The sequence below is a fragment of the Drosophila virilis genome, chromosome 3, assembly GCF_030788295.1.
Source record: "Drosophila virilis strain 15010-1051.87 chromosome 3, Dvir_AGI_RSII-ME, whole genome shotgun sequence".
In the NCBI taxonomy this organism is placed as follows: Eukaryota; Metazoa; Arthropoda; class Insecta; order Diptera; family Drosophilidae; genus Drosophila; species Drosophila virilis.
Window position 1 is genome coordinate 22,465,196 of NC_091545.1, and position 27,949 is coordinate 22,493,144.

Here is a 27,949-nt window from a genome sequence, read left to right on the forward strand (position 1 = left end):
GTTGTTCAAGACGTCTATAGAACTTTCCAGTAATATCGAGGCTGCTCTGAAATGTTGTGTATCGTTCAAGTATAATGGCAACATACATTTACCTGCAGATGTTAACTGTTACCAGGTAAACTACTCAATTTTATTATTGATTCGGTTTCGTAGCGATTTTTCAATAAAAAAAAATAACTCCCTTTTTGTTTACTTTGTTGCTTGTCGTAAAACTTGTATGCTGAGTTTTAGTAAGGACATAGTTAAGCTATATTCTTGGTTTTATTATTTAATTCATATTGTTAAGCAGCGCTGCACAATTTATCATTTTAATTATAAAAAAATTCGTGTAAACAGTGGCCAGGCCAACAACAGTGTGACCGTCGCATTGAAAATTTTGGTGTAATATGGCATGCCATCACGACAAATATTAATCGACTCGAATAGGCGGATACTTAGTATCGATTAATTGCTACCGATACGGTCACTCTTTTGTGTGTGTGTGTGTGTGTGTTTTTTTTTTGTGGAACTGTCGATATCGATTATATTATTACTAATGGCGCGGAAAATTCAAATCCCTCACACACAGCGCCGTGCGTGACCATTGGCAGGTCTTGGTGATCACATCGAAAAAGTAGTAAAACGGGCACTGCTGCAAGGTTGCATGACCTTTAACACAATAAATAAAGAATTCGCAGCGCTGCATATGCGGATACAGATGCTGTCCATAGGCCGGGCAATGCAAAAGCTCGCTGGCAATATCACCAGGCGGCTGCACAGGCACTGTATTCTCCTCCAGCGTGCACTTGGCGCGCTCCGGCAAGTCACATTTGGCCGTCACTGCATTCCAGTGCAGCTCCACACTGCACTCTTGCAGTATAGCCTGTCCATAATAGCAAATGTAATAATTATTGCAACTGCTCGAGCTGCCAATATACACAATCCGATCGGTGCCCGCCTGTGGCGTTAACGTCGCACAATAAGTAGCCGCATCCGTGACCATGTTGTTCAGCTCGTTTTCGCCGGTGTCAGGTGCATTGCTGATCTCGCTGCTGCTGCTATTCTTGCACTTAACATTATCAGCCGTATCGCAAATTTTGTTCACCTTATTGTAATACATATTGGACGGGCAGGAGGCAAGCACAGCATCGCCATTGTCCTGGCACAAATAGAACATGCGACAATCGTCCGGATGCTCCACAAAGCTGCCACTCGCATGATTCAGGCACATGCTCACAGCACTCTGTCGTATGGTCACCGAATTGGTGGGTTTTCGTATGCTCCACTGCATTCGAGACGTGGACAACGTCGTGCACAGCAGCAGCAGGCAGATGTCTGAAATAGAAATATGATTAAAAGGAGGCATTGGTTCGAAAGAAATAGCAGGATTTACCCAAAAGTTTCCAGTTGTATTCCATTTGAATGTGTGTCAAGCTTCAGTAGAGCACAACTTTATTCTAATTTCGTAATGCGCCAAGAACTTGGCATATATGCGACAGCATAGCATCAATATCAGAAAATTAACATTTTTCAATTGCGTGTCAACGTTTCGATAAGGCCTTCAACCAAAACAATTTCTGCACTACCTTCTTCTTTTTTTTTTTTTTGCCACCCAATCGATCGACACATATTGATTCCAAAATTACCAACAATAACTCAGCCTGAAGCATGAAAAGCAGCGCATTCTGCTACATTATGAACTTTACAATTTCGATCCCACAGGGAACAGACTTCAATGCGAGATTAGCTGCCATAGATTGTGGCAGCGACAATCAAAAGCCAAATTAATTATGTTTTGTTGTGTGTGTGTGTGTGCGATGATAGCAAGAGGTACAAGTAGATATTTGTCCTTGGCTCGATAGCTGCCCTATCGGTCAATGGGACATCATCTTTAGTGATAGCTGGCCCATTTCTAATATCTGAATTTTTCTACAAAATATATCATTGTGCAATGATTCAACACTTGGCTCTGATAAAATTGTGACGAGGCCTTGAAAACAAGCCGTGTTGATGTCTTTACCTGTGCTCCCTGTGAGATTGCGAAATAGCAAAAGTGATTTTCCAGTAGCTATCCGTAGAGCTATATTTATGGGCATGACGTACATAAGTTTGTCAAGGTATTTATTTGGCAAAGCAAATGGAATACCCTTTCCCAGCAGAGTTACAAAATGGTTTGCATAAATAATTAGATAAATATCGTAATGGCGATCCTTCCTTTTTAGACCTTGCCATCCAGTCAGTCGTTTAGAGAGGACGCTGGTTCAAATCATACAACTGGGTAGTACACGCTTCTAAAAAGTGTGAGTTATTTTTATAGTTAGAACTTAAATCGTTATTGCAATTTAAGGCAGATGAAGTACACAAAAACTTAAACACTTCTTTTTTTTTCCAGTGTACTCTTCAAGAGATTAAGTTGATATCGCTTAGAGAATATTTAAGTGGTTCCTTTAAAGTCAAGTTTTTATTAAAAGTAACTTTGATTTGGCATAAATAGAATTTATTAATAGAGTCGTGTTCTGCCGTAGCACCTGGCATGCGCGATCGCCACGCAGGAGCGCTTCTCGTAGTCCCAGCCGTAGAAGAAGGGGCACTGCTGGAGCATCAGGTAACCATTGCGGCAAAAGTAGAAATAGTTGCAGTTATCGGGATGCGGATAGATGTCCACGGTATGCGACTTGCATTGCTCCCGCACGCTTATAGTTGATCGCTGCAAATGAAAATTTTGGTGTATCTTTAGTTAGTTATATAGCAGGATCTCTTGGGTCACCCACCAAACAGTTGACTATTTCGGCCTTATCGCACTTGCCGGTCTTGACATTGAAGTGCAGCATGGCAGCACAGGTCATGGCCAGCGGCTTGCCGTGATAGCATATGAAGTACTCCGTGCAGGACTTGTCGTGGCCCAACAGCACAATCTGATTGTAATTATCGGTGGCTGGACAAGCGCTGGCCACCAGGGTGACCACCTTATTCTCCCCAAGACTGACAGGCGTTGTCTGCAGCTCCGCGCTGGCCGTGGACGTGGCCAAGCTGGAGGCTGGCGCAGCAGTCACGACAACAGTCACTGTGACCGCGGGCAATTCGGTGACTGTGATCGAGCCGGCAGCCTCCGCCGCTTGCAGCGGCAGGCCGGTGCGACAGTCCACGTCCTGCATGGGCTCACACATGCCCAGCTGGGCATTGAAGTAGTCATTCTCCTCGGGGCACTCGCCCTCGAAGGAGTCCTCGCCGCTGCAGAACACAAAATGCGTGCAACTCGTGTTGGACTCCACAAAATTATTATTATTCTCCGCGTTGCACTGCTCGAAAATGTCGCTGGCCGCCAAATGGCAGCTGGCAACCAAAAGCAGCAGCAAAGATTTCACGCTTGGATGATGCATGGCCTCCGCTTCGAGACGTTGTCGATGGGCGACTAAAGAACCGAGTTGGTTTACGGAAACGTTTTAAATGAGCTGCCTCTTATCAGGCCTTTTAATTTACGCTTCGAACATGTCATGCAAAACTCCTGCTGATTGTGTTGACTTTATTATTGCCAACCCTGTTTGGCTAGAGCTGTGAGGGTGCTTACAATTGATAAGGGTTTGAGCCAGTGCATTGGCTCAGCGCTACATCGAAATGGAAATGCTGCGGGCACTGCTGCAGCAGCAGATACCCGGCGATGCACTGATAATAATAGTTATTGTTCGCCGGATAAGGATAGACGCCGTTCTGACCGCTTCTCCGGCAGATCACTTGGAGGCTGCTCGTGTTGGTGGTCGTCGTGGATGGTAACGAGGTAGTGCTCCTGGTGCTGCTAAGGGTTGAGCTCTTACTGCTGCTGCTGCTGCTGCTGCTGCTGCTGCCGGTGGTTGCTCTGGAAGTCTCCGTGCTGCTTGCGGCTGGCTGCTCCGTTGCCAGCTCCGTGCTGTCCGGCGACATCGTTGCCTCCGTCTCATTCGAGCCGTAGCAGCTGACCGGCTCGGTGCAGTCGCCATTGCAGTAGTAGGAATCAGCGCCATTGCAAAAGACATATTCGCTGCAGTCGGGATTCGGATTGGGCACACGGCTTATGATGACGCCCTCGCACTCCTGCAGAAAGGCCGCCCGCACCGATCCGGAGCCCAGCAAGGCCAGCAGGCAGCCAATGACAATTGTTAGAACTTTCAACATCAATACTGTTGAGATCCGCAGCCGGAGTCGGCTGCTTTATAGGCGTTTAGAGGCGCACACAGTTCGCAGTTCGATAAGGCGATTAGTTCATATTTATTAATTGTGTTAATTGCACAGCACAACATAAAAAAAAAACGTAGCAAAGACAACGAAAAGCTTAATTGGTAAATGTTCGCCTCAGCTCACGGCTGACGGCACGCGGCCACATCTTGGATGCGTCCGCTGCACGTGCCGCCCAGCTCGTTGTAGGCATAGCCGATGGGGCACTGCTCCACAATCAGAAAGCCATCCACGCAATAGTAGTAATAGTTACAGTTGCCGGGATACATGTACTTCTTGGTTACGCCGCGCCGGCACAGCGCACGCACGTCCAGCGTAGCCGGCGTGGACACAGTGGAGTCGGTGGAGCTGACGCTGCTGGTCGTCGGAGCGGGCTCCTCGTCGGCGGGCAATGGCAGCAGCGTGGAGCTGCCGTTCGTGGCCGCCGGACAGGTGTAATCCAGGTCGCAGAGCACGGTCGAATCGCAGAACTGCGAACTGTCGCCATTGCAGTAAATCAGGCTGTGACTGCAATTGGGTCGCGTGTGGTTAATAAAGGTTTCGGCAGCCACGGAATCGCATTCCGGAAACTCGACTGCGCCGACGCTGATCATGACGACGACCATGACGACGACGACGACGACGACGTCGATGACGGGCCGGATGTCAATGCGTACGGATTGTCTCATTGTGTGCGGCTGTCTGGAGTTGTGCTTAGGCTTTTTATATTTTCCACACAAAGGTTTGTCTTCTAAATAGTTGCATTTAATTAAACGACTCGTGTTTAGCTAGACTTATCAGGGAGTAGGGCGCTTATCAATTAAAGGTATACAATATTATGTCTGTCTCTTTTTGTTTTGTTTTTTTTTTTTTTTGTGCTTGCTTTTTGCTTTTAGATAGAGCTGTGCTGGGTAAACCCGTTACAGGGCGTTTCGGGCTACGCACGTCTGGAGCTGCCGTAGCATTTGGCCACATTCAGCTGCACACAGCTGCGTCTCTCGATGTCCCAGCCGTAGTAGAAGGGGCACTGCTGCAGCGTTAGGAAGCCCTTGATGCAATAGTAGAAATAGCTGCACTTGTCCGGATGCGGAAAGAAGTCGGTCATGTGCGGCAGGCATTTGTGCGCCGCCGGCTCATCCAGCTGCAAGCGAAAAATCATAATAAATATTGAATAGCAGGAGCTTCATACAAACTTACCGCGCAGTGCACATTCTCCGGATAATCGCACTGTCCGGTGATTGGATTGAAGTGCAGCTGATTGGTGCACTGCATCTGCATGGCATGGCCGTGATAGCACAGATAGTAGTCCGTGCATGACTCATTGTTGGCCATAAATATAACCTGGCTGGGATCATCGCTTTGCGGGCAGCTGGGCTTAACGATGGGCGCCACATTTACGACCTCCACCTGGGCGGGCGTTTCCATGGTTGGCGGCGTCGGTTCCGGTTCTTCTGTGGGCTGCACAGCCGGCTCCTCTGGCTGCTCCTCCACTGGCGGCTCATCGACCTCGTCCAGAAAGCAGCTCACATTGGCCGCATCGTCGCACGTGCCCGATTCGGGATCAAAGTATTGCCCATCATCGCATTGACCCAGTATGGAATCGTCGCCATCGCAGTAGACATACGCCTGACAGCTCTCGTAGCTGGAGACAAAGCTTTCGGCATCTGCATCCGAGCACTCCTCGAACGTGTCCGCATTTACATGTGGCCAGAATATAAAGACTAGCGCGAAAAGTAGCGATGATTTGAACATTCTGTTGACTTCAGATTGGTTTCTTAACTGAGCTCTCACGGCGACAGTTCCTTTGCATTTATGGGCTTGATGTTTGCCGATAGAACTTCCGAACAAAAATCTGATAAGAACATGCATTTCTTTTTAGTCTAATTGAATACTGTTTATCAGCATGGCCTCAAAATTTCATATACTTAGCTATCAGATTGTTCTCGTCCGCGTGAATCACAGCATGCGTAAATTCCAACCAACATACATCACATACATCACATATACATCACATATGCATAACATATAGCACATTATGTCATCGATTGTCATTACAACAGCGGGAACAATGGACCACTCGAAACACTCTCCGTGTTTACATAAGACCGGGCTATGATATTTGTTTTTTTTTTTCTTTAATTTTAATTAATATTCAATATATGCTCACCAAGTGCTTTTTTTCTGCGTCTTTCTGGCCAAAGCCAAAGCCAAAAGCGTGAAAAGGTAGGCGGCGGCGGCAGCAGCTGAAGAAATCATTGACCTCAACAGCACCGCATTTTGGCCGTATTTTGCTTATAGAGCTCGAAGACCGCTAAAAACGTGCCCCAACTCATATATGTATATATATATATATATATTATTATATACCCATTTCGCTACAGGTGCGCGTCGGCTATTACGTTTCTCTGATGCAGCTTGTAACCAAGCCCAGCAAAGGGGTCAAACCTCGCCTTAAGCTTCGCCTCGTAAGCCTCGTTTCGGCCAATTGTTTAGCCAGATTTTTCACATTTTCTGCCATTTTACAAAGAAAACAATTTTATTTATTAATAATAATAATATTATATTTATTGTTAACAAGAACTGCTTCAAGTACCCTAATACAATTTATACTTAAATAAAATAATAAATATTTTTTCGATTTCTTTCAATTTACAAATATCACAGCTCCATTTATTTACAATTCAATTAATTATTTACTTTTATGTTTATTTGTTATTTTTTGCATTGAAAATATCGCAAGCACCATGTTAAAAGCTCAAATGTTGTGCAATAATATTTTCAAAGATTAAAACAAATGTATTCCTTTAAACAAAATCATTTCTCATACAAATATCAAAATGTTTCGAATGTGAACAGTTTTGCAGCCCTGGTTTTTCGCACTTATTTTATACTCTTGCGAGAACTTCAATATTTTCAACGCAGTCTGCTTTCAAATATGTGCTTTAATTGATTTGAGTTTCGGTTCGTATTCAAATTAAAAAACAACAGGAACTCGGGGCTCACATCATTTCGGTTCAAAAACAGCTAGGAGCCCTGGTACTTTAGAGTAGTTCAATATTTCACATATCCTTATTTAAGTACTTGTTTCAGTGCGGTTTAAGTTTAAGCTGTGCTTTAAGTAAATGCGAAAAGCAGCTAAGACTCGAGGCTCAAATCATTTGGTTTAAAAAAGGCAGCCCTGGTTTTTTGGGAATTATATTGCCCTCTACTTGAGAGATCGTGCTCCAAGTCTTAGGTTCAACTTCAATAGATTAATCTGTTTTAAGTCAACGTTAATGGTAAATGGAACTAGAATTCGGACTTCGAACAAAGGTTCGACTTGCAGCCCTGGTTTCTTGGCTCTTGTATAGCCCTCTGAGAGAAGTTTAATATATTCCATATATATAATATTAATTTTAAAATAGTTCGGTATCAATAGATTAATCTGTTTCAAACCAAGGTTTAAGGTAAATGGAACTGTAATTCGGGCTTCAAAAAAAGTTTCGACTTGTAGCCCTGGTTTTTTTTTGGCACTCGGATTGCCTTCCACTGAGTTAGGCGCGTTCCCAGCTCGTGAAGAGTCGAAAGAACCCTCAATAATGCCCGCTGTTTGTTGTGATATAAATCACACAATTATGTGAGTTGCGTTTTTGCAACATCATGGGACCCGGGTGCCGTGGCAGGCAACGTTGGAGTGGATGGCATATCATCTATTTATATTTTTCTAAATATGCACACAAAATCTAATTTATTGTCAAGCATTTGGCCAATACGATAAGACAAGACGGGTACGGCCGGACGGCTGACTTTATCACGGTCGCAGCGACTGCCCTGCACCTGTAAGCCGAAAGAAAAAATAAAATGAAAAATTATTAAAAAATAAATAAAAGTAAAGGCAAGCGCGAGGATCGTCGCAAGCAGCTCTCCCATATGCATATGTATATTTGTTTAAACAAGTGCAAACGTAACCAATTTTTCCATGCATCGTTGTTTTTGTTTTTTTTTTTTTTTTGTTACCATAGATCATTTCGTATGAACCATATTTGCTTTTGTAAAATGCATTGACAGATGGACGAACAAAAGACACGATCGGATCCATACAAAAGGCTGCTCAATGCACGCGCTTTGTGGACTCAGTTGTAAATGGAAGACGACGACGATGTCGGCAAAATGTCTGCCGGTGCGGATCTGTTTATATGTTTACACACGGACAGGTACACACACACACCAACACATGCCAGAGTTGTAGCTCGATCAGTGAACTGCATGTTTAATTTACAATGCACATGTACATTTATTTACAAGCATGTGTTAATTTCATTGTACAGCTTGCAAGACATTTATATTAAGCCAGCCGAAACAGCCATGATAAATATATATATGTGTATGTGTATGTGTATGTATGTGTGCATTATGTCTGTAGACCTATGTATGTGTGTGTGTGTGTGTTTTTTTTTTTATATAAATAGAATACCATGATGATGACAATGACAATTGGCTTTCATAGTCCTGAGGGAGCCAATATTATATTATTTCGGCCGTAATGAAGTCACGCTTATATTTGTATTTCTTCTTTTTTACTTTCATTCGTTTTTGACAATGCCGACTAGTAAATATCCTACAAGCTATGTAAAATACCCTTCCGGAAATATGGCTTATTACTTTGTTAAGTTAAGTCAAGAATACTTAGGTTCATTTTTGCGATCCTTTCTATAGAGCTGTATGATAAAGTTGAATAATATTTGTCCGATTTTGTAAATATGTAAGCAGCTGGCCGAAGAGTTACTCACATCTTGAAAAACAAAATGCAACTCTCAAACGTTCTTTGTTCTTATGACAGCTGTCTGATATAGTAGTTCGATCCGCCCAGTTCAGTGTGTATCTACATGATAATATCTTAAATGCCGAGAGACGAACTTGCCTAGAAGCGGACGGACAGTCTGACGAACGGGTTATATGGATCAGTTGATACTGATAAAGAATATATATAATACTTAATTATAGTATAGTATATAGTATATCTTAATATATAGACTGTCTCATATTGGATGCCCTAACTAAGAGACCCGCGGCAGGGCGAACGCAGTTCCAGTTTTGTTTTGGCGAAAAAACAAAGACTGTCAAATTCGCAATTTACAATGTGATAATGAAGAAACTATGTCAAATTGATGTCATGGATCTTTTCTCTCTCTTTATAAGCAAAAAATTCAAATAATAGATCTTATCTTTATGCATCTACCCACCTTTTAGTTAGTAGGCCAAAGTGATATCTTTTATGCTTATTATTTGGGTATTTTTCTTGGAAGTGTCTTTAATCAAGAATCGGCTTTATTTACACCTGCAACATCATAAGCTAAGCGAAGATAAACATATGCACATATTTTTAGCTGCTGGCATATGTTTTTCTTCTTTTCATTATTATTATTTTTTTTTTTTTTTTTTTATTCTTTTGTCCCATCAAATATTACAGACACAGCTGCTTTTCATGAAACTAATTATAGACATTGAACAAAAACATTGTTTAATGTGCACTTTAAACAAAACTTAAATTTAGCGCAAATTTCAAAAATACAACTTCAAATTGCTTTATCAACTAAATAAACCCAGACCCAGTGTGATCTATGGTTTCTTTTCATTATTTTAGCAGCTAATGTCGGTTGTTTTTAGGTTTTCCAAAAGAGAGACAAACATTTCTGATAAGTAAACCCCGCTGCGAATTGCTAATGACTGATGACTGATTTATGGTTGAGTCCTTTGTGTAATACAAATCTTATCTGCACGAACCTTTTAGGGAACATTAGCTCTGTTTGCAGATAGCTTCATTAATTTGTTGTTAAAAAAAAAAAAAAACTGGCAATTCATTTACAATTAAGAACTAACAGATATCGCTTGCAAGGCAATTAAAGATCGCAAGCGAAAATAATATGAAATTCTACAAAAAATTCGTTTAGATCAGCTGTTCAAGTATCTTAGAGGAAGTCATTAAATTATCAAGTTTACGCAGTAAGGTACAGAATAACAAAAATCTAATCAGAAGGCGCTTGGCATAATTCTAAATTATATTTATACATATATATATATTTTTTTTGTTAAATAACTGAAGTACAGATTAAAATGTTGCTGCAGATAAACAACATGCGAATCGCAAACAACGAGGCAGCAGACCAACAGACACCGACACCTAAATAACAACAACAACAACAACAGCAGCAGCAGCAGCAACAACAACAACAACAGGCACGTAATGTATCTTGTTTTCCAGTGAAACCCAACCACACACACACTCGCACACACATTTGTACATATATATGTACACCCATATATCTACGACTTTTTGTTGTGATTCACAAATCAAATAATATAAAATAATAATAAAAGTAAAAAAAAAAAATGTTCAGTGACTTGGGCGCTGCGCGAAAAATATTTGTGCCAGCCATAAGATACAAAAGTATCTCTCTCCCACTCCCCCCACATGCCTGCCTCTTGAACGATCTCTCGCTCTCTCTCACATACACACCCTCTCTTTTTCTATACACGTTCGTATATACTATGTAACTGTAAAATCCACTTGAAGCGCCAGCGCACGATCAGCGCGATGAGAAGAGCGCGCTCAAAGCAACGCACACACAGAGAGTTAGATTTGAGCGTGCGCAAGAGAGTACGAAAACCGAAGAGCGCAAAATTGTGCTGTTTGTTGTTTTTGCGTTTCGATTTGCTTATTAGGGGCGGTGTTGGGCCCGGCCCGGTTCGGTTCGGTTCGGCCCGGCAGCTATGCGGGTTCAAATGCGGCCAGCATGACGAATTATTACACACACACACACACACACACAGATGCAAGAGCTACAAAATGAAATTTTATTTACAAATATACACGCGCACACACACATACACATACGCTTGCAATGCACATTTTCAATGATTCGCGTTTACATGTTTTCATCTACACAATTTGTACATGTGTGTGCGTGTGTGTGTACATTAAATATTAAAAGATCTCTGGGGCGGCTGGCGTCTTGCCCGAGCTATCAAAGCTCATTGATCTGGGGTAACGACGACGTTCGGTTGTGCGCAGCGCCTGCCTAGGCACAGGCACCATTTGATACTTTCCCGCACCCGGGAGGGGGCCTTCTTTTTTTTTTTTTTTTTTTTTGTTTTTCTCGTGCGATAATCACGAACAGGCGACCGGTTTTAGCCTGTAAGCCTGGCCAACAATTCGATATACATATGGGTTTTTAGCTTTGTTCAAATACATCAGAAATTTGTAGCCAAAGCTCTTAATGTGTATGTAAGTATGTACATGCATATATACATACATGTGCACGTATATATGTATGTATGTATTGGGGCTCTGCCTCTCTATATGTATTACACAAGCATTTGTGAAAACGTCGTCGCCATCGTCATCAACGCTGTATCTGTGCCTGGCTTTAAACCGGATCTTTGGTTTGAAAGTACATTCACTTTATGCCACTGCTACTGCTGCTGCCGCTGCTGCTGCTGCTGCTGCTAACGCTGACGCTGACGTCGCTGCAGCCGGGCCCAGGCAAACAGCCTTCAAATGACAAAAGCTAGCCAACTCAGTTTGGCTTGGCTAACTGGCTGGCTTGGCCAGCTAGACGTCGGCTGCACATGCGCATAGTTCAAATAACTTGGTCAAGTTGACAAGATCAGCAGCCGCAGCAGCAGCCGCAGCAGCCGCAGCAGCAGCAGCGCAAAGTGTTGCCAAGCGGCAGCGCCGAAGCCGGCCACAGCCTAGAGCTGCAGAGCGCGCTAGAGCATGAGGGGGGAAAAACCAAATCAAATACCAAAAACAAAAAAAAAAAAAGAGTCTATAATAAAAAAACAGGTTAACAAATGTTGCCGCAACAGCAGCAGCAGCAGCCGCAGCCGCTGCCGCAGCAACGTCAACGTCGGAAGAAACTTGTTTTTGTTTTTTCCTATAAGTCTTGGCTTGACGTCAAAGCCGGCTTACGACAACGGCGACGAGCGACGCCTGCTTACATTCACTTTACAAAGACCAAAGAGCGTGAAAGTTAAGCTAAGAGAGCCCGCAAGGCAAGCCGGCAACCGGCATTGTGAACGTCAGCCAATGTGCGCGAGCGGCAGAGGGAGCGACCGAATATACGTTAAGTCATTCACATGCGCTCTTTGCTTCGATTGTGTATGCCTTTGTGTGCGTGTGTATGTGAGAGAGAGAGCGAATCTACGACGACGTCGACAATGGCTGCGGCTGCGGCTGCTGCCTGCCAGTTCGTTCGCATTCACAAGAATTTCACCGACATTTAGTTTAGTACCGTTTTTGGCTGCAGTCGCACTACGGACAATATTCTAATTGTGCTAACCAATCATATATGTACACAAGATATATGCATATATATATACATATATACGTACCATATACAATTCAATTACGAAAGCGGCAACAGTTAATGATATTAACTACACATTTTAAATGTTATTATACATGGCCAAAGCCAGCCATATGGAAATGGAAATGTGCTGCTGTCCCCAACACAAAAATCAACAGCATTAAATCTATACAAAATAAAATATTAATAAAAAAAAGAAGAAAATCGCAATTAAAAACAAAATTATAATTAATAACAATTTTCTACGAAAACCTAGTGAATATCGAATGTGTTGGATAAAATCGTTAAATATATAATTACAACTACAACAACAAAAAATCCCCCCCAACGAAAGCGTGCAACAAGTTTAATCCAGCTACAAGTTGTAAACCAAGTTAGAACTAAACACATACACATACATATGTTCGTACACACACAGACAAACACTCGCTCGCGCTGCGCTACATACAAACACACAAGCACACACACACACACACACGCGCGACTTTAACAATGTCAAGTGAAAACATTCTTTGGAAGCAACAGGTTTCGCCCTAATAAGTGTTATAGAGAAGCGCGTCCAGAACTGTTGTCGACTAGCTTTAGCCAGAAGGAAAGGAATTTATATATACACACACACACACATATATATATATATATATATATATATATATATATATACAATATATAGTTGATAGAGAAGAAATTGAGGAAAACTAAGAAAAGCGTGTGACTGCAACCAGTTGGAACGAAGTCGAAAACCGCAAAAATCAACTGAAACATATAAAATTAAAAGAAAATAAAACCTAAAAAGTTCTTAGAGCGCGAAAAACATAAATAAATAAGACAAACAATACCACAAACCGTCAGTATGGACTCGTTTTACGATGGCGACCTCAAAGATATATGGGACTCCGATCTAGATCCGGTAAGCGAACCTCTAGAGTTCAATTTATGATATCAAGCCTCAAAATGCTTTATTAGTTTATCAGTTCTCGTGTTAATTACGCTCATGACGTTCACACTCAACCGATAAGAAAACGATCTTAAATCAGATACGTGCATATATATATGCTAAGTATATAGAGATACGTCTATTTCTACCATCTCATTAAAATGTAAACCCTTGACATTAGCTGTGCAATGGGCCAAGTGTTGCATATACTTAATATAAAGTCAGATTCGTTAGAAAATGAAATTGCATTTGAAAAACGAATTTAAAAATTATAAATATATAAACGTATATATATTAATGACCCACATTAAGCTTACAGAGAGCTTATCAGGCCGGGCAAATGAACCGACAACGATTTGTTGTTTAGTTAAAATTTAAATAAAGTGGCTTAGATTATGATTATGTTGAGAAAACCATCTCGATGTGGCTTGAATTGGGTGAAATTGTTGTACAATCTGCATTTTCCCTTTCCGATTCAGGTTGATCTTGCTCGAAAGGCCCCCAACAACAAAAAAAAAAAAAAAGCAAAAAATAGAAATAAAAACCTGTCCTATAAAACAAGCTCATAAAACTGTCTGTCCAAGAGTCTCGACTTGAGTCTTGACTCTTGCCAGTCACCAAAAGCCAAATCTAATCGACACCGTTGCCCGCTAGCTACCAGGAGGAGGAGGAGGGGGGCAGGGGGGTCTACCCTAACTACATACATATATGATATACGACAGCGCACACCCTGTTATTTCGTTTCAATTCAATTCGATTCGATTTCCCACTTATGTAGCAGAACGTGCCGGGGCGTAGCTACATAACTGAAAACAACTTTTGCAAAAAAAAAAATCTAAAATATCAAAAAAAAAAACAAAAAAAAAGATATGATATGAAAGGCAAGGCTACAAGTTGCCCTTCTTCTTCGTCTTCTTCTTTTCTTTTTATCTCTGTCAACTCGGTTACGTTGAGTCTTGTTTTAGCCACTTACCTTAGTGAGACAAATCATTTTTTTTTTTTTTTTTTTTAGTGATTTCTTGTGTTCGAAAAATATCATTTACATGGCCCCAGATAAGGGCGAGAACTATTTCTGGTATTACGAAAGTTCTACTTCTGCGTTTCTTTATTTCTTTCTTTGTGTACCTCCAAAGTGTTCTGATAATGATAATTGAAGTTTTTCCAAGAAATTGAAAAGAAACTGTAGAAATTTATCATTTAGCGAGCAAAAATGGTTTTTTTTTCTCCTGTTCTTCTGCTGGCTCTTTTTTTTTAACCAATATGTGTGTGTGTGTGTGTGTGTGTGTGTGTGTGTGTGTGTGTGTGTGTGTGCTGCGTTGAGCCTCATTTCATGAGGAGGGCCTGCTTATCGCTGCGGAAACAGTAATGAATACATGTCGCCGTCGAGGAAGCGTCTCTGCCGCTGCTGCTGCTGCTGCCGGCGTAACATTTATGAGTACTACAGCAGATTCTAAATACAAAAGAAAGAAAGAATCTATTACGGCGCGCACACACACACACACACACACACACACACACTTGAGAGCTGACAGGGGCGTGCGAGTGATAAGACGAACTGCGCTATCAGCTGCGCTAAATGCAAAGTTACTAATGACTTTTTTGTTGTTATTAGTATTAGTATTTGTATTAGTATTGTTGTTGTAGCTGCTGCACTTTAAACTGACAAAAGCTCGGGCCGTCAGTGTCATTACTGGGCGAGATAATGCCGCAAAGACCGCGACGCCAGACCAAAATAGGCTCATGCGAAAAATGAAAAAAAAAAAAAAAAACGACATGCATATGTATGTGTGTATGCGTGTGTTTATGAACAAAATAACAAAAACAAAAGCAAATTCTTAAGCAGCAGCAAAAGCAACGAAATTCCCGGGAACAAAATGCGCGTGCAGTTTTTTCCCGCCGTAGTAGAACCGGGGCGTGCGCCCTCGATTACGTCAGAATCAGTTTCGGCTTGCATTACGTACGTGTGTGTGCCTGTGTGTTGGTAATATTTTCTGTTTTTTAATGTGACCATAACTCTAAACACAATAAATATTTATTTCAATGCAACACTTGATTTTCAGATTGTTTTTGGCGCATTTTTGGCATTATTTGGAAAATTTAAATTATCATTGCCCCAAGTTGAAGTCTTGCTGTGGCATATCAAAAATCTTATCACAGACCATTTTGTAACAAAAGAGGGCCAAAAGCCAGATAAGACCTGAAATAGTTTTGATTAGGCGCGCGTTCACTTCATACATAAACACAAATCATTTCTCTCTCTCCCTATATATATATATATATAGTATAGTCAACTTGGGCTTTTCCACGGAGGAAATGCTTAAGGAATAACATTTATAGATAATCCGTTTCGTTGGAATTACCGTGCACTAAAAGTAAAATTCAAATATTTATCAACTGAAAAAAATCCCAAAAGCTGTGTTTCCCTCCATTTTTTTTTTTTACACATGTACCGTACACATTGCAATCTGTTAATTGGCCGACAAAAAAACAAAACAGCAACAAAAATCCCCCATTTAGCTGCACGGTCAGGGGGCTGGGGTAATCATTTGTGTCTCAAGTGTCCGCTTATCGGGGCTGTGTCAGTAACTCATCAAATTATTTATTGATTACTTCACGTATTATTGAATAATTTTTGTTGTTGATATTTTTGGAAATAATTAGCATGAAAAATACGAACTAAAACAAAAAAAAAAGAATAACTATATTTAACAAATTATTTATGCAGTAAATCATGAACAATTTATATGCTATATAATCTAAGAACTTCAACAAGTTTTATCTTATGTGCTAAGTTGAATGTATCTTAGATATAGATGTATTCACATTGGATTCCGTTGAAATCTCCGATCTCATTAGCTATAATTCATTATTGGTGGTCCACTGTTCTATTGATAAGCACTTAGACATATTGCTGCTGGAAGCTAAAATTCTATTTTAACATTTTTGTTCGAAGATAAGGAGCACATGTTGCTTGGAAACAAAACGTCATGCTAGACAGCATTCGAATTAATCTTGTATGCATGTGTACATACATTGTACTCAAAGACTGAAATTTATATGATTATAATATTTATATATTATATACCATAAAAGGGGTTATTCACTTCTAGCGCAAATCTTCAGGAATGTGAATGAACATACACAGGAAATATGACATATGTATACTATTTTCCTAAAAACTATTTGAAGTTATTTTTTTTTTTGTGGCATTCAATTAACCAAGTCGCGACTTGATCTACAATTTCTTCCTCTTTCTTTTGGCATGCAGAAATGAAAACCAAACAAAAAAAAATTACTACCTTGGCTCGACGAAAGCTGAAAAAAAGGCAATCGCCTTCACAAAAGAATGCTGACCAAAAAAAAAAAAAAAAACCAAAAAGAAAGAAAGAAAGAAATAAGTTGAAGCAGACCAAAACTCTAGAGTTTTTTTCATAAACGTTGAGCGGGGCAATTTTGTAAGACCAAAAGTCAAGTCGAGAAGAAAATTGCAGCATTAACAAACAAGTTCAAGTTAATAAGTCAGCAAGTTTATTCGACTTGACGGCTGCTACCATTGAGGGGCCACCAGAAGCATAAAAAACTTAACCACAGCTTACCTTTGCATACATATGTACATACATATATGCATACACATATGCATGTGTGCGTGTGTGTGTGTGTGTGTATTTAACATTTCAACCGTTTTACATTTTGATACAACTTTCGCTTATATAAGCAAAAGCTGGCTACAAATATTGCTAGCATAGAGTATAGAGCGTACATAATAATATTAAACATTTTGCCAAAGACAATTTGACACCCTTTACGGTAAAATAAAAACAACAGCCAACAAAGAACAGTTAACAAATGCATGCAAATGTCGCTGTGCATGTGCATGTGTGTGCGAGTTGTTTGTGTGTGTGTGTGTGTGTGTGTGCGTTTGAGGTTATGCTGAGTTTCTAACGGCTTAGTGCAGCGTGCCGCTATTTTAAATGCACACGAGAACCCACAAAACTGAAAAACGTGCTTGGCAACAGTGTTGTCTCAAGAGACGGTTGCTCAGCATATTTGAATAACTAGTTCGAGCTATGTGTGCACGATACTTTCAATATGGCATAAACTCAAACAATATGTGAGTGAGTGTGTTTGTGTGTGTGTGTGTGTGTGTGCATGTGTATGTGTGTGTATTGCTTAACTTTGACATTTCCAATGAGCGTAGCTAGCGTTGCAATCTGCAAAAACAGGTTAAAAATCCAAAGCGAATGCCAAAAACAAAAAAACAATAAGAAAAAAAAAACAAAAAAAAAAAGAAACAAAATCATGCAGCGATGGCAACACTGCAAATTTTGTGGTTTGTTAGCGGCACATTTCTATGAAAAAAGTTCAAACATATGGCAAAAGCGCGCATAATTAAATTTGTGCAAACCACACACATATGTATGTATGTGTATATATACATGCACATTTATAGTATCATCGTATTACAGTTAGAAAGAGAGAGATAGAGAGAGGGAGAGAGGCTAAGAAAGAGAGCGAGACACCCCCACATCATTCATTGAGTCAACTTTCGCGTCCATTCATGCGAATTTTACACGCGCTGCGCAATGCAGGATGCGCATTGCACAATTTCTTGTTGCTGTTGCCCGCTTTATTTTTGCTCTCTTTTCAGCCCGAGTGCAAAGAGCAACAGTCTGCTCTTAAGTCCAACATAGTCTCGATTGTATGTGGGCGGCCGGCAGGCGACCAGCTGTTTAGTTTACTCTTGACGTCAATGTCAGGCCCAAGCAGGCAGCCAACAGCCGCCAGGCAGGAGTTGAAGGCTCTGTGTGAATTATTCATAGATTGAATTTACAATACGAACACATGGTCCAAGCATGATGGGGGGGGGAGGGGCTGTATGGTGTCTGCCTTGCTGTAGCGTGGGCGGACCATATTGTTTTGTCTCCAATGTGCGTTAATGAAGTGTTATACGATAAGTGTAACACAGCAAGCGATGGCAACAAGTTGTGCAACAGTTAAGTCTTATTAAAGGGTGAACGGTATGTAATGCAAAATGAAAGGTTGATTAGCTATAAGGTTGCGTGGAGCACGGACGTGCTCTTTTACTCTCTGCCTTGGGGTTTGATTTCGTAAAGCTAGCTTTTTACATCCCTGGACTTCGCTTTAAGTTCTAATGTTAGTCTAATAATTATTGATGTTTTGATGAATGATTTTTATTTTGAATTGGCAATTGCCCGTTATACTGAAAATATATAAAGGCTTACATATTTTCATATATAATTCGCGGGCTAAATTTGAGCTCTACTCCGAATGGCTTATGCTTAATACAGTTAGTTAGTTAAGGTTCGAGTTGCTTATACTATTTATATGGATTTCTATTAAACGTATTACAATACTATATTATTGAAATATAACTGAAGCTTTCTATCGTAGAATTGTGCTCTGCAAATATGCGATCAATTAAGAAAGTCAGCTTATCGCGCCACAACACCGCACACTTCCAAGTCCGGCATAGGCATTATCACTTAAATGAGTCAGACATTTGGAAAGCGAATCAATAATGAAGACAGACCCTAAGTGATTCACCCATGCAGTATGCTAACAAAGCTCACTTGATCAATTGATTTTGGCTAAAATCGTTTGTTGATCTACATAATTGTTGCTTCCGTCGCATTGGCACTCTTTATTTTATTCAGTTATTTATTGCCTGAGTTTGTGAATGGCGTCAAAGTCAACCACTTTGGCAGCTGAGCGTATAGAGCAATCGCATTGCGACCAATGCCAATGCGATTAGGACACAAGCCACAGCACCACCAATTGGAAGCCATGGCTACTGGAGTCTTTACGCGTGGGTTGTGCGCCCGTTCGCAACTTTCACAACATTTCCGTTTTGCGAATATTTTGTCCGACTTTGGGGGAATCGGTTAACTGGCGGGTGGGTTATACGTCAGGGCGCCTGGCTGCGTGCGTACATTTCTCTTTTGGCACACACATTCGCAATTATATATGTTTATTGGTGATAAGGTTAAGCCCGCATAGGACGCACGCCCCCGCCGTATCGCTATGCTGTGCGTGTGTGTTGGTGTCGATGCTATTAATATACCCATTTGGGTATATTTATAACTGAAATACGCCAAAAACACGTCACTTGGCTGCAGTTCTGTGTTGGCAATTGGGCTTGGGTCGCATTGGGGTTGCCAGACGGCGTATACGTAATGTTAACGTGCGTCAACAAGGTCAATTAGTCGCCTGATCGAAAAATAATCGAAACATCAATATATCGATTATAATATAAGCATGCCTGATTTTGGGGCATCGATCATTTGGCGTTAATTAACACATATCTCAAATTAAGTAGAACAACAACAAAAGCATACAAAATTAGTAAATTTAATATTCAAATTAACTTTACTGCTTATAATTTTCAAATTTGTATTTATCGATTTGTAAAATGAATTTACAACACTATTTGAAAGGCAGCTTAACGCGAGGGTTGCCTTTTAGTATTCTTCTGTTCGTCCACTTTCTTTTCAGGCCACTTTACATTTACCAATTACCATTTACCACGCTTTTCGACTGCCAGGCAAAAGTCGAACAAAAAAAAAAAAACGCAAGAAACCAAAGCGCAAGCCAAAGCGTAGCAATTTTTCAAGTTAAAAAGCATTTTTGAATTGTGGGAGCACCTTTCACTTTACAGCGATGATGATCATGATGAAGAAGAAGAAGAAGCAGAAAGACAGTCAGACACACAGTCAGACGGACGAACAGACAGACGGACGGACAGACAAGCATAAAATTGAAAAGAAATAAAGAGCAACTAAAAATGCTGTGCACAACACAAAGAAAACCGATACATATGCACGTTGAGTGTGTTTTGTGCCCACAAACATAAGTACACATGTATGTACACACACACACACGCACACAGCTGCACTTTTATAAATGTGAAAGGTTTTCGCTTGCTGCAACATTATTTAATCAATCCAATTTGTGGAGCAAGCGAAAAAGCCAAATCGAAATATCTATAGACATTACAAAAAATTAAAGAGAAAGAGAGAGAGAGAGAGAGAGAGAAAAAAAAAACAATAACCAGTTTAATTATTTTATGAAATTGTATATTCGGTTTTTGTTGGTAGCTTTGCTTTTTGTCTTTTACACCCTTTTTCTTGCCTTTGCCTGGGACACAAAAATTTAAATAAAATTGTATAATGGAACGAAGGCGATATGCTAATGTCGAACAGATACGTCTGTATGGTATGTTGAATAGATACCCTCGGGCGGCTCATTTGGTCTTATGTGTATATATTTTTTTGAATAGTTTACGAAACGAACTGCAACCGAAGAAAATGTGGAAAAGTTCTCATAAAACTTATACGAGTCGCACGTGTGACCAGCTCAACAGGTGCTCATTTGCATCGATAACGGCCTGTCATCGATAGCCCAGCGAACAATCGAAATCTGGCATTGTAATGATCATTAGGTGCTTAAGCGCTTTTTGCGGCTTAAGGGTTCGCACCACTTGTCTTGGCAGTTGCCCTCGGCTTTCATTGAACGTGAAGACAAAAAACATCTGAAACCTGCAGCAGCGAACGCGCAGAGATGCTCCACATCTTTGATTTGTCCGTAATTTGGCCCACAGCGCCGCCATGCCAAGATCCACAGCTATGAGAAGGGGGGAGGGGGGCATCTGAAGCAGCGAGAAATGCCTGTGAGCATTTTTTTTGCTGTCTCTTGGCTTTCTTTCAAGCTTCACACAATATCTCTCTGTATACCGATGTGATTATGTGTGTGTGTGTGTGTGTGTTTATGTTGCCCGTTTTGGTAACATTTTTCAAGAATTGCTAATTCTCAACAATTCCAAGGTTCGTTGAACTCATCATAAACATACACACACACGCCACAGGCACGCACACACACACTTGAACAGTTTATTTACGCTTCTCTGCTGCCGCTGCTACTTTGCTGATTCTTGGCCGCTGCGAAGAGACGGCTAAAATATGGAGAAAGCACTTGTGCAGGGATATACAAACATACATATGTACATACATGCTATCGAGGGTGGATCATAAGATGGAGCTTGCAAAAATTGTTTTGTGGTACTCTTTTTTTATTATTTGCATATGTGTGTATGCATGAAAGTGCAATTAGTATAAGCTGGGTTATCGATGCGAGGCTCGTCACATTTTCATTAAGTTATCGATGCACGACTCATCACAATTACATTAAGTTATCGGTGCAAGGCTCATCACAAATACGATGCAAGTGTCATCGTAATTGCGCGTCACGTACGTCTGCGACATTAACGACTTCTTTTAAATCCACCCTCGCGCATACCAGCGAGTGCTTTTACATGCATACATATGTATGCGCATACGTACGAACGTATAAAAGGCATATACAATGCACGCGTGCAAACGGTAATCAATGTTTAAGTTTATATGCCGAGTACGAATAAGTGGTAAGCTTGAAAGAAGACCCACACAGAAGCAGCCGGGAGACGGGGACAGACAGACAGAGTGAGTGAAGGAGATAGAGAGAGAGAGAGAGAGATTCATACCTACGGCGGAACGCAAGCAAGCCGGCTGTCACACAGACACACGCACATAGTTACTCACACTTGAGGCCATGCCCGCGACGACGACGACGTTCCCTTTTCTTATGACCAAAACTGGATTTCCCATTTGAGTGTGGCTTAGAATGTGAGCATTTTTGAGGCAAAAAAATATATATTTTACATACTAATGGGCTTTTAAAGCCAAGCGTAGTTACATGCACTTTTTATCATTCCACATATGTACATATGTACGTAGATACATACATGCATATACAATGTACGCAGACACACACACGCACACACACACAGCTACTACATACATGCAGAAAGTGTCGCATTTATATGGGTCAACAATTTATAGCCGTAGATTTGCTTACAGCAATTAAGTAAATTCAAGCCGTCTTACATTTTTTTTTGTCATACAACATACATATGTATATATTTCGTCAAAAACTGGCACATTCAGATTACATCATCAGGCTAATTTCGCATTCTGGATATTTCGAGTAGAAGCACAGCAGCAAAAGAAAACTCGTTCCTGTCAAGCGGCAAACGGCAGTCAAACACTTGTTGCAAATCGCATTTGTGCTCATCACAAGCTCTCATCATGCACATGGTTGTTTTTCAAGGTTGTTGACGACTAATCACGCTCACGACACCACAAAATGCGATCCATTTAAATTTGATTTATTAATCTGTTACACATTTTTCAATTAATTTTTTTTTTGCAAGCCCTGCAAAATAAGCGTTGCGTTGCGACTGCTGCCGGGCCTCGTGACAGTGTTATCGATTGTCGCATCCGAAAGGACATGTAATCGATGCAATGGGAAAATTATCGCAATGGCAGGCAGAAAGGCGGACATTTTGAAATAATTTTAACCGTTGGCAATAATTCAAATACAAATCATTTCAATTGCTGTTTCCACTTCAGTTATTATGAAATGATAACTTTAAATTGCTTTTATTTTTATTTTGTTTGAATCAATGAGAATTTCAAGGGTACGATAGTGTCGCTGTCGTCTTTGATAAGATTGACAAACCAAAAAAATATATATACATACGTAAAATACTACATACCTCGCAGCGCATGCAAGGCTACCCATCTTTCTATATATATATATATATTTTAAAATGTTGTATTTTTCATATAGGTATGTATAGACCCAAAGCTTGTTGTTGTTTTGGGCTATCTGCATGGGTCGTGTATCTGTATCGCTGCGTTTTTGGTTTTACGTGTGCTGTTTCGTGCGATTCGCTTTTCAAATTATTGCTAGTGTTTTTTTTTTTTTTATATTTTTTTTCTTGTTTGCGCAAAAATATATATTTGCTACTTTTGTTTCTAAGTTATATAAGAGTGCGCTATCGCTATGCAGCACGACTGCGACTACGACTCCATGCCGTGTGTACATTTACTAATTACCTTTGCTATTGTTTTTTTTTTCTGCTGATATTTTTACAGACGGAATCCTTGAAAATAAGCAGTGATCATGATATGCACGATTGGTTTTACGATCGTGATGTCAAGGATCCGACTGTCATACTAAACGACAAGCTCATCTCCGACGCGCTGCTCAATGGCACGGGCCCAATCAAAACGGAGCATTCCTATAGTCTCAACAGCGACGGTGACTCCCTGCCCGATTCACCAAAAAGCCTGCAGGCCAAGATCGATGGTAGGTATTGCAATTGCATTCAGTGATATCGATTAATTGCTATCGATTACTTTTTTATTTTTGGATAACGGTAACGTTAACTGTTCTGTTCTCTTGAGTTTACGCTTTGGTTGTCTCGTTAAAGCCAAGACAAATACAGTTGCCAGTTGGTGGCTCCATTGTGAATTAAGGCCATGTACATAGTGAACGACAACATGAAAAACAGTTGAACAGCTTCTGTTTTTTTTTGTTTTTTTTTTTAATGTCGCGGTAGCATTTAGCAATTTAACGCAGTACTCGTGCATGAAGTTTTGTACTTTGACGCGATATCAGTTATTGTTGTTGTTGTTGTTGTTGGTAATATTCCCGTATATATGTATATGGACACACGGTATATAATTGCTGCTGGCCTGTTTTTTATTATTTGTAATTTTATGGAAACTGTACAACAACTGTGTAAATAAAATTAAAATGTATGACAAAAAAGACCATTCAGGGCGGGCGAGCGACAAGAACGTGGCTGAAAAAACACAAAACACAAAACACACAAAAACAAAACAAAACAAAATAAAATATATAACATACCTATCAAATGCAAACACAAGTGTCATGCCACAAGCATCTGCTGACGCGCGCCCCGGTGGCAAGTGATCCAATGTTTGGCCCTGTTTGTACAGTTACAGAAAAGAACATCAAATTGTTGTACAATATTTGCTAAATACCACTCAGTCGTGGGCCATAGAAAGAAACATTCAACAAAAGTAGGTTGCCCAGCACAATATTTGCGCGCACACATTATTCGATATTATTTGAATTAACGTGTGAGCAAAAGACGTAAGCACTAAGTACGTAAAACGAATACGTTGCGGTTGTGAATAACGGTAAACAACACGTTCCACGATACGCATCCGATTATTCAGCTCCAATCAGATGCATACATTCTTATTGGATGACAGGTCAAATTCGCAGAAGCGCCAATTTAAAATTTATGAATATATTTGAAATATAAGTTGCAATGTTGGCCAAGTTACAATGTTTCGACTGTTCGCCCTTGCAGATATGGATGACGAGTGCTACTCTGGAAGTGGGCGCATCACCATCGATCCAAAATGCCTGACACTACACCCGCCCGCAAGAAACAGCCGCAGCACCGCCATGCTGAGCAGCATTAGCAGCAGCAGCGCCAGTTCCGCATTGAGCACAGCCATTACGGAGTTGGCGGCTGCATCCACAGCGGTCGCACGCAGCAATGCCGAGGTGCAGCAGCACAGCAGCGGCAGCAGCAGTGGTAACGGCAGCATCAACGTTTCACTGGAACATTTTCAACTACCTCAACACTTGGCGGAAATGTACGACGACAACGATTGCAGCTCATCGGTGTCATCGGCCCGGGAGGGCAGCATATCACCGGATATATGCTCAGACATTGAGATCGAAGAGGCGATCATTAAGGATGAGCCGATGTCGCCAGATTCCAGCTGCCCCGCCAGTCCAAACTCACAGAACAGCAGCGCCCAGCAGCTGAGCCTTAATCTGGCCAATTTGCAGCCAGAATTGCTCTTCGACCAAAAGGTAACACACAGTCCCGCCTTAACATCTTATCCAGACCTATGCTAAACAGTTTTTTATTTTCCTATGTGGAACAGCACGGTGGCCTTCTGCTTGCCACCAGCAGCAACAGCCTCATCAAATCCCAGCAGCAACAGCTCTTGCTTGGCCAGGGCAGCCAAGGCCTAATGCTGCCCAAGATGGCCATCAAGAGCGAGAAAGAAAGCAACGCCAGCAACAGCACGGGCAAATCGCATGCTTATGGCATTCCGCTGACACCGCCTTCCTCTCTGCCCAGCGATGACTCGGAAGGTAACTTGTCACCGGAACATTTGTATGCGCCACTGTCGCCCAATGCTTCCGTTTCCATATCCGCCGTGAGCAATGCAGCCGCCAATGGTGAAACCGCAAACAATGGTAGCGCGCGACGGGCTGCTGCCGCCATAACCCGCGCCGCCAGTAGCAATGGTGCCTCCAACACGGCCGCACCATCGACGAGGCAGCCCATACACACACCGTTAATCAGCTCACAGCCGGTAATTATATCTAGATCTAATTAATATATTACAACTGGAAACTAATTGCGATTATTCGGACTTGCAGAAAGGCTCAACGGGCACTCTGCTATTGACAGAGGAAGAGAAACGCACGCTGCTCGCTGAGGGCTATCCGATACCACAGAAGCTGCCACTCACCAAAGCCGAAGAGAAATCGCTCAAGAAGATACGACGCAAAATTAAAAATAAGGTATATGGAAGCTTAGTTTAGGAAAAAAAAAAGGTGTGGAGCATTTATTGACCAATGTCTGTCACAATTTTTCAGATCTCTGCTCAGGAAAGTCGTCGTAAAAAGAAAGAGTACATGGATCAGCTAGAACGGCGAGTGGAAATTTTGGTTACTGAAAATCATGATTACAAGAAGCGCCTTGAGTCACTGGAGGAGACCAATGCCAATCTACTTAGTCAGCTGCACAAATTGCAGGCCCTAGTTAGCAAGCACAATGTGAAAAAGTCCTAAACCTGATACCAAGGCCCAATGCTGGCCACGGTTCATGTTTGCCTGCCTGCCCGAGAGATATTTTATTTTATTATTTTATTTTATTTCGTTGTATCGAAAACAGAACGAGTTTCGTGTGAAAGTGTTTGTTTGTTTAAGAATTTATCAGTTTAGAAAGAACATTTAAATTTTGGCTTTTTGGTTAGCACAAAGCGGTAAACATTCCCCCAAAAATAACCCTGCCAGCATCTCTTAAGATTTAGCAGCCCATAACTGAAACCATATATAAATATATATATATATATATATATATATATATATATATATATATATATATATATATATATATATATATATATATATATATATATATATATGCACTGTATCGTTAATGTATAATTAGCTATTTATAGTTTGTATCTTATATTATTAGTCATGCATTCCTGTTATATAACCTGATATAAAGAGTAGACATAATGATCAGCAACCAACAAGCTCAAATGAACCCCACATAATCAGCGTCTAAAGAGAAGCTACATTATAATATTGTTAACAACAACAAACACCAAAAACGCATATGGCATGCTCAGATGTGGGCTCTAAGAAAACAATGATTCGATTTGATTTAAGAGCAACGACATGTACATTATGTTTTAATAATGCTTGATTGTACAAACTACTTTCAGAGCTGTTTTTCCGCATGCGGAACGGTTTTTTGAATTTTGTTTGTCAAGACTCTTGTTCCTTTATACGATAAATTTCTCAACAAAAGAAAAAATCAAAAACATAGCAAATGCAAAAAAAAAAAGAAAAAGATGAGTAAAAATCGACAACAATTCCATATATAACTATGTATGAATTATGCTTATGTAGCGCATACTTTTAGTACATATTGACGAACTATGTTTTTACGCAGCATTTAAGTTTTTTTTTGTATTGTTTACCAGCCGCAACTGGAATCGTCAAATGAATTTTGAAGCTAATTAGTTGAAATGATGCTTTCGAAATTTACATTGGTCTGTTGCCTGGACAAATTAAGCAATTTCCGAGCCAATTATTAAGAGAAAAAAAAAAGAAGAAAACGAAAATATTGTTTGTTAAGTTTTATAATTTAAGTGAAGCGCTGAAGCAAATTGCAAGTGCATTACAATGGCAACAACTACAATATCATTTACTTTGCAGCAAAGATTTTGTTTAAAAAAATTGAATTTAATGTTATAGTGCAATTATTTGGCATAACTATTCTTGTTTTCCACAATCTATTTTATATATATATATATATATATATATATAATATTTGTATGTTTTGTCATGTATGAGTCATTTTAGTTTATATTAGTTGAATTTACCATACACAAAATTTACTTAAACCAACCTTTAAGCGTTAATTGATTTCTTATCAAACCATATATCTAAATGTATAATTACTGTAGCTATTTTAATGTATATAAATCATGCGGACGAAGTTGTGCAATTGTTAGTAAAATTTTATATACAAATTCTATAGAAAATTACAACAAAATCAAGTTGATAACAATTTCTAAACCACATTTGTGCAATGAAAAATTTTATTCAAATGCGTTAAAAAAAAATTGAGAAATACAATATATTTATACAAACATGTTATATATAAATATATATATGTATATATATGTGTATATATATATACAGTATGTACCATATGACCATATGTTATTTTTTGGCAACAACATTTTTAACGCGTACAAAAAATTGAGAAAATATTGAGAAAAAAATTGTAAAACATTTAATT

General features: G+C 40.2%; 6 protein-coding genes across 9 annotated transcripts; 1 reads left to right on the forward strand and 5 right to left on the reverse strand.

Moving 5' to 3' along the window:
* Window positions 1–487: 487 nt before the first annotated feature.
* Window positions 488–1,454, reverse strand: LOC6624672 (probable chitinase 10). The gene is made up of 2 exons (XM_002048214.3): window positions 1,373–1,454; window positions 488–1,314 (listed from the first exon to the last, which is right to left on the reverse strand). The coding sequence occupies exons 1-2, from the start codon at window positions 1,395–1,397 to the stop codon at window positions 533–535; spliced, it is 807 nt and encodes a 268-aa protein (XP_002048250.1). The 5' UTR covers window positions 1,398–1,454; the 3' UTR covers window positions 488–532.
* Window positions 1,455–2,412: 958 nt separating this feature from the next.
* LOC6623676 (uncharacterized) lies at window positions 2,413–3,398 on the reverse strand. Its single transcript, XM_002048215.4, has 2 exons — window positions 2,751–3,398; window positions 2,413–2,686 (listed from the first exon to the last, which is right to left on the reverse strand). Exons 1-2 carry the CDS (start codon window positions 3,357–3,359, stop codon window positions 2,480–2,482), a joined length of 816 nt encoding a protein of 271 aa, XP_002048251.1. The 5' UTR covers window positions 3,360–3,398; the 3' UTR covers window positions 2,413–2,479.
* Window positions 3,399–3,404: 6 nt separating this feature from the next.
* Window positions 3,405–4,178, reverse strand: LOC6623609 (uncharacterized). The gene has a single exon (XM_032434946.2). The coding sequence runs from the start codon at window positions 4,126–4,128 to the stop codon at window positions 3,544–3,546; it is 585 nt and encodes a 194-aa protein (XP_032290837.1). The 5' UTR covers window positions 4,129–4,178; the 3' UTR covers window positions 3,405–3,543.
* A 19-nt stretch (window positions 4,179–4,197) lies between these two features.
* LOC26531637 (uncharacterized) lies at window positions 4,198–4,879 on the reverse strand. Its single transcript, XM_015176291.3, has one exon. It carries the CDS (start codon window positions 4,854–4,856, stop codon window positions 4,311–4,313), a length of 546 nt encoding a protein of 181 aa, XP_015031777.1. The 5' UTR covers window positions 4,857–4,879; the 3' UTR covers window positions 4,198–4,310.
* Window positions 4,880–4,950: 71 nt separating this feature from the next.
* Window positions 4,951–6,456, reverse strand: obst-H (obstructor-H). Of its 2 annotated transcripts, XM_070208534.1 has the most exons (4): window positions 6,335–6,456; window positions 6,093–6,277; window positions 5,365–6,019; window positions 4,951–5,308 (listed from the first exon to the last, which is right to left on the reverse strand). In XM_070208534.1, exons 3-4 carry the CDS (start codon window positions 5,917–5,919, stop codon window positions 5,105–5,107), a joined length of 759 nt encoding a protein of 252 aa, XP_070064635.1. In that variant the 5' UTR covers window positions 5,920–6,019; window positions 6,093–6,277; window positions 6,335–6,456; the 3' UTR covers window positions 4,951–5,104. The 2 variants fall into 2 exon arrangements, with proteins under 2 accessions (XP_070064635.1, XP_002048253.2); XM_002048217.4 differs by having other exon boundaries at window positions 5,365–6,277.
* Window positions 6,457–12,429: 5,973 nt separating this feature from the next.
* CrebA (Cyclic-AMP response element binding protein A) lies at window positions 12,430–27,298 on the forward strand. 3 transcript variants are annotated; one of them, XM_002048218.4, is made up of 6 exons: window positions 12,430–13,422; window positions 23,442–23,655; window positions 24,692–25,206; window positions 25,281–25,718; window positions 25,786–25,929; window positions 26,005–27,298. In XM_002048218.4, exons 1-6 carry the CDS (start codon window positions 13,366–13,368, stop codon window positions 26,197–26,199), a joined length of 1,563 nt encoding a protein of 520 aa, XP_002048254.1. In that variant the 5' UTR covers window positions 12,430–13,365; the 3' UTR covers window positions 26,200–27,298. The 3 variants fall into 3 exon arrangements, with proteins under 3 accessions (XP_002048254.1, XP_015031501.1, XP_015031500.1); XM_015176015.3 differs by lacking the exon at window positions 12,430–13,422 and adding an exon at window positions 21,670–21,845; XM_015176014.3 differs by lacking the exon at window positions 12,430–13,422 and adding an exon at window positions 21,978–22,127.
* Window positions 27,299–27,949: the final 651 nt, after the last annotated feature.

What these genes read in the sequence shown, in the direction of transcription:
- LOC6624672 (XM_002048214.3), bottom strand. Translation starts at nt 1,397, where the DNA reads ATGGAATACAACTGGAAACTTTTGG. An exon ending in ATACAACTGGAAACTTTTGG is followed by an intron (nt 1,315 to 1,372) that starts GTAAATCCTGCT and finishes TTTCTATTTCAG; the next exon opens with ACATCTGCCTGCTGCTGCTG.
- LOC6623676 (XM_002048215.4), bottom strand. Translation starts at nt 3,359, where the DNA reads ATGCATCATCCAAGCGTGAAATCTTTGCTGCTGCTTTTGGTTGCCAGC. An exon ending in CCGAAATAGTCAACTGTTTG is followed by an intron (nt 2,687 to 2,750) that starts GTGGGTGACCCA and finishes TTTCATTTGCAG; the next exon opens with CGATCAACTATAAGCGTGCG.
- LOC6623609 (XM_032434946.2), bottom strand. Translation starts at nt 4,128, where the DNA reads ATGTTGAAAGTTCTAACAATTGTCATTGGCTGCCTGCTGGCCTTGCTG.
- LOC26531637 (XM_015176291.3), bottom strand. Translation starts at nt 4,856, where the DNA reads ATGAGACAATCCGTACGCATTGACATCCGGCCCGTCATCGACGTCGTC.
- obst-H (XM_002048217.4), bottom strand. Translation starts at nt 6,036, where the DNA reads ATGCATGTTCTTATCAGATTTTTGTTCGGAAGTTCTATCGGCAAACAT. An exon ending in CGGAGAATGTGCACTGCGCG is followed by an intron (nt 5,309 to 5,364) that starts GTAAGTTTGTAT and finishes TTTCGCTTGCAG; the next exon opens with CTGGATGAGCCGGCGGCGCA.
- CrebA (XM_002048218.4), top strand. Translation starts at nt 13,366, where the DNA reads ATGGACTCGTTTTACGATGGCGACCTCAAAGATATATGGGACTCCGAT. An exon ending in GGGACTCCGATCTAGATCCG is followed by an intron (nt 13,423 to 23,441) that starts GTAAGCGAACCT and finishes ATATTTTTACAG; the next exon opens with ACGGAATCCTTGAAAATAAG. An exon ending in GACGCAAAATTAAAAATAAG is followed by an intron (nt 25,930 to 26,004) that starts GTATATGGAAGC and finishes ACAATTTTTCAG; the next exon opens with ATCTCTGCTCAGGAAAGTCG.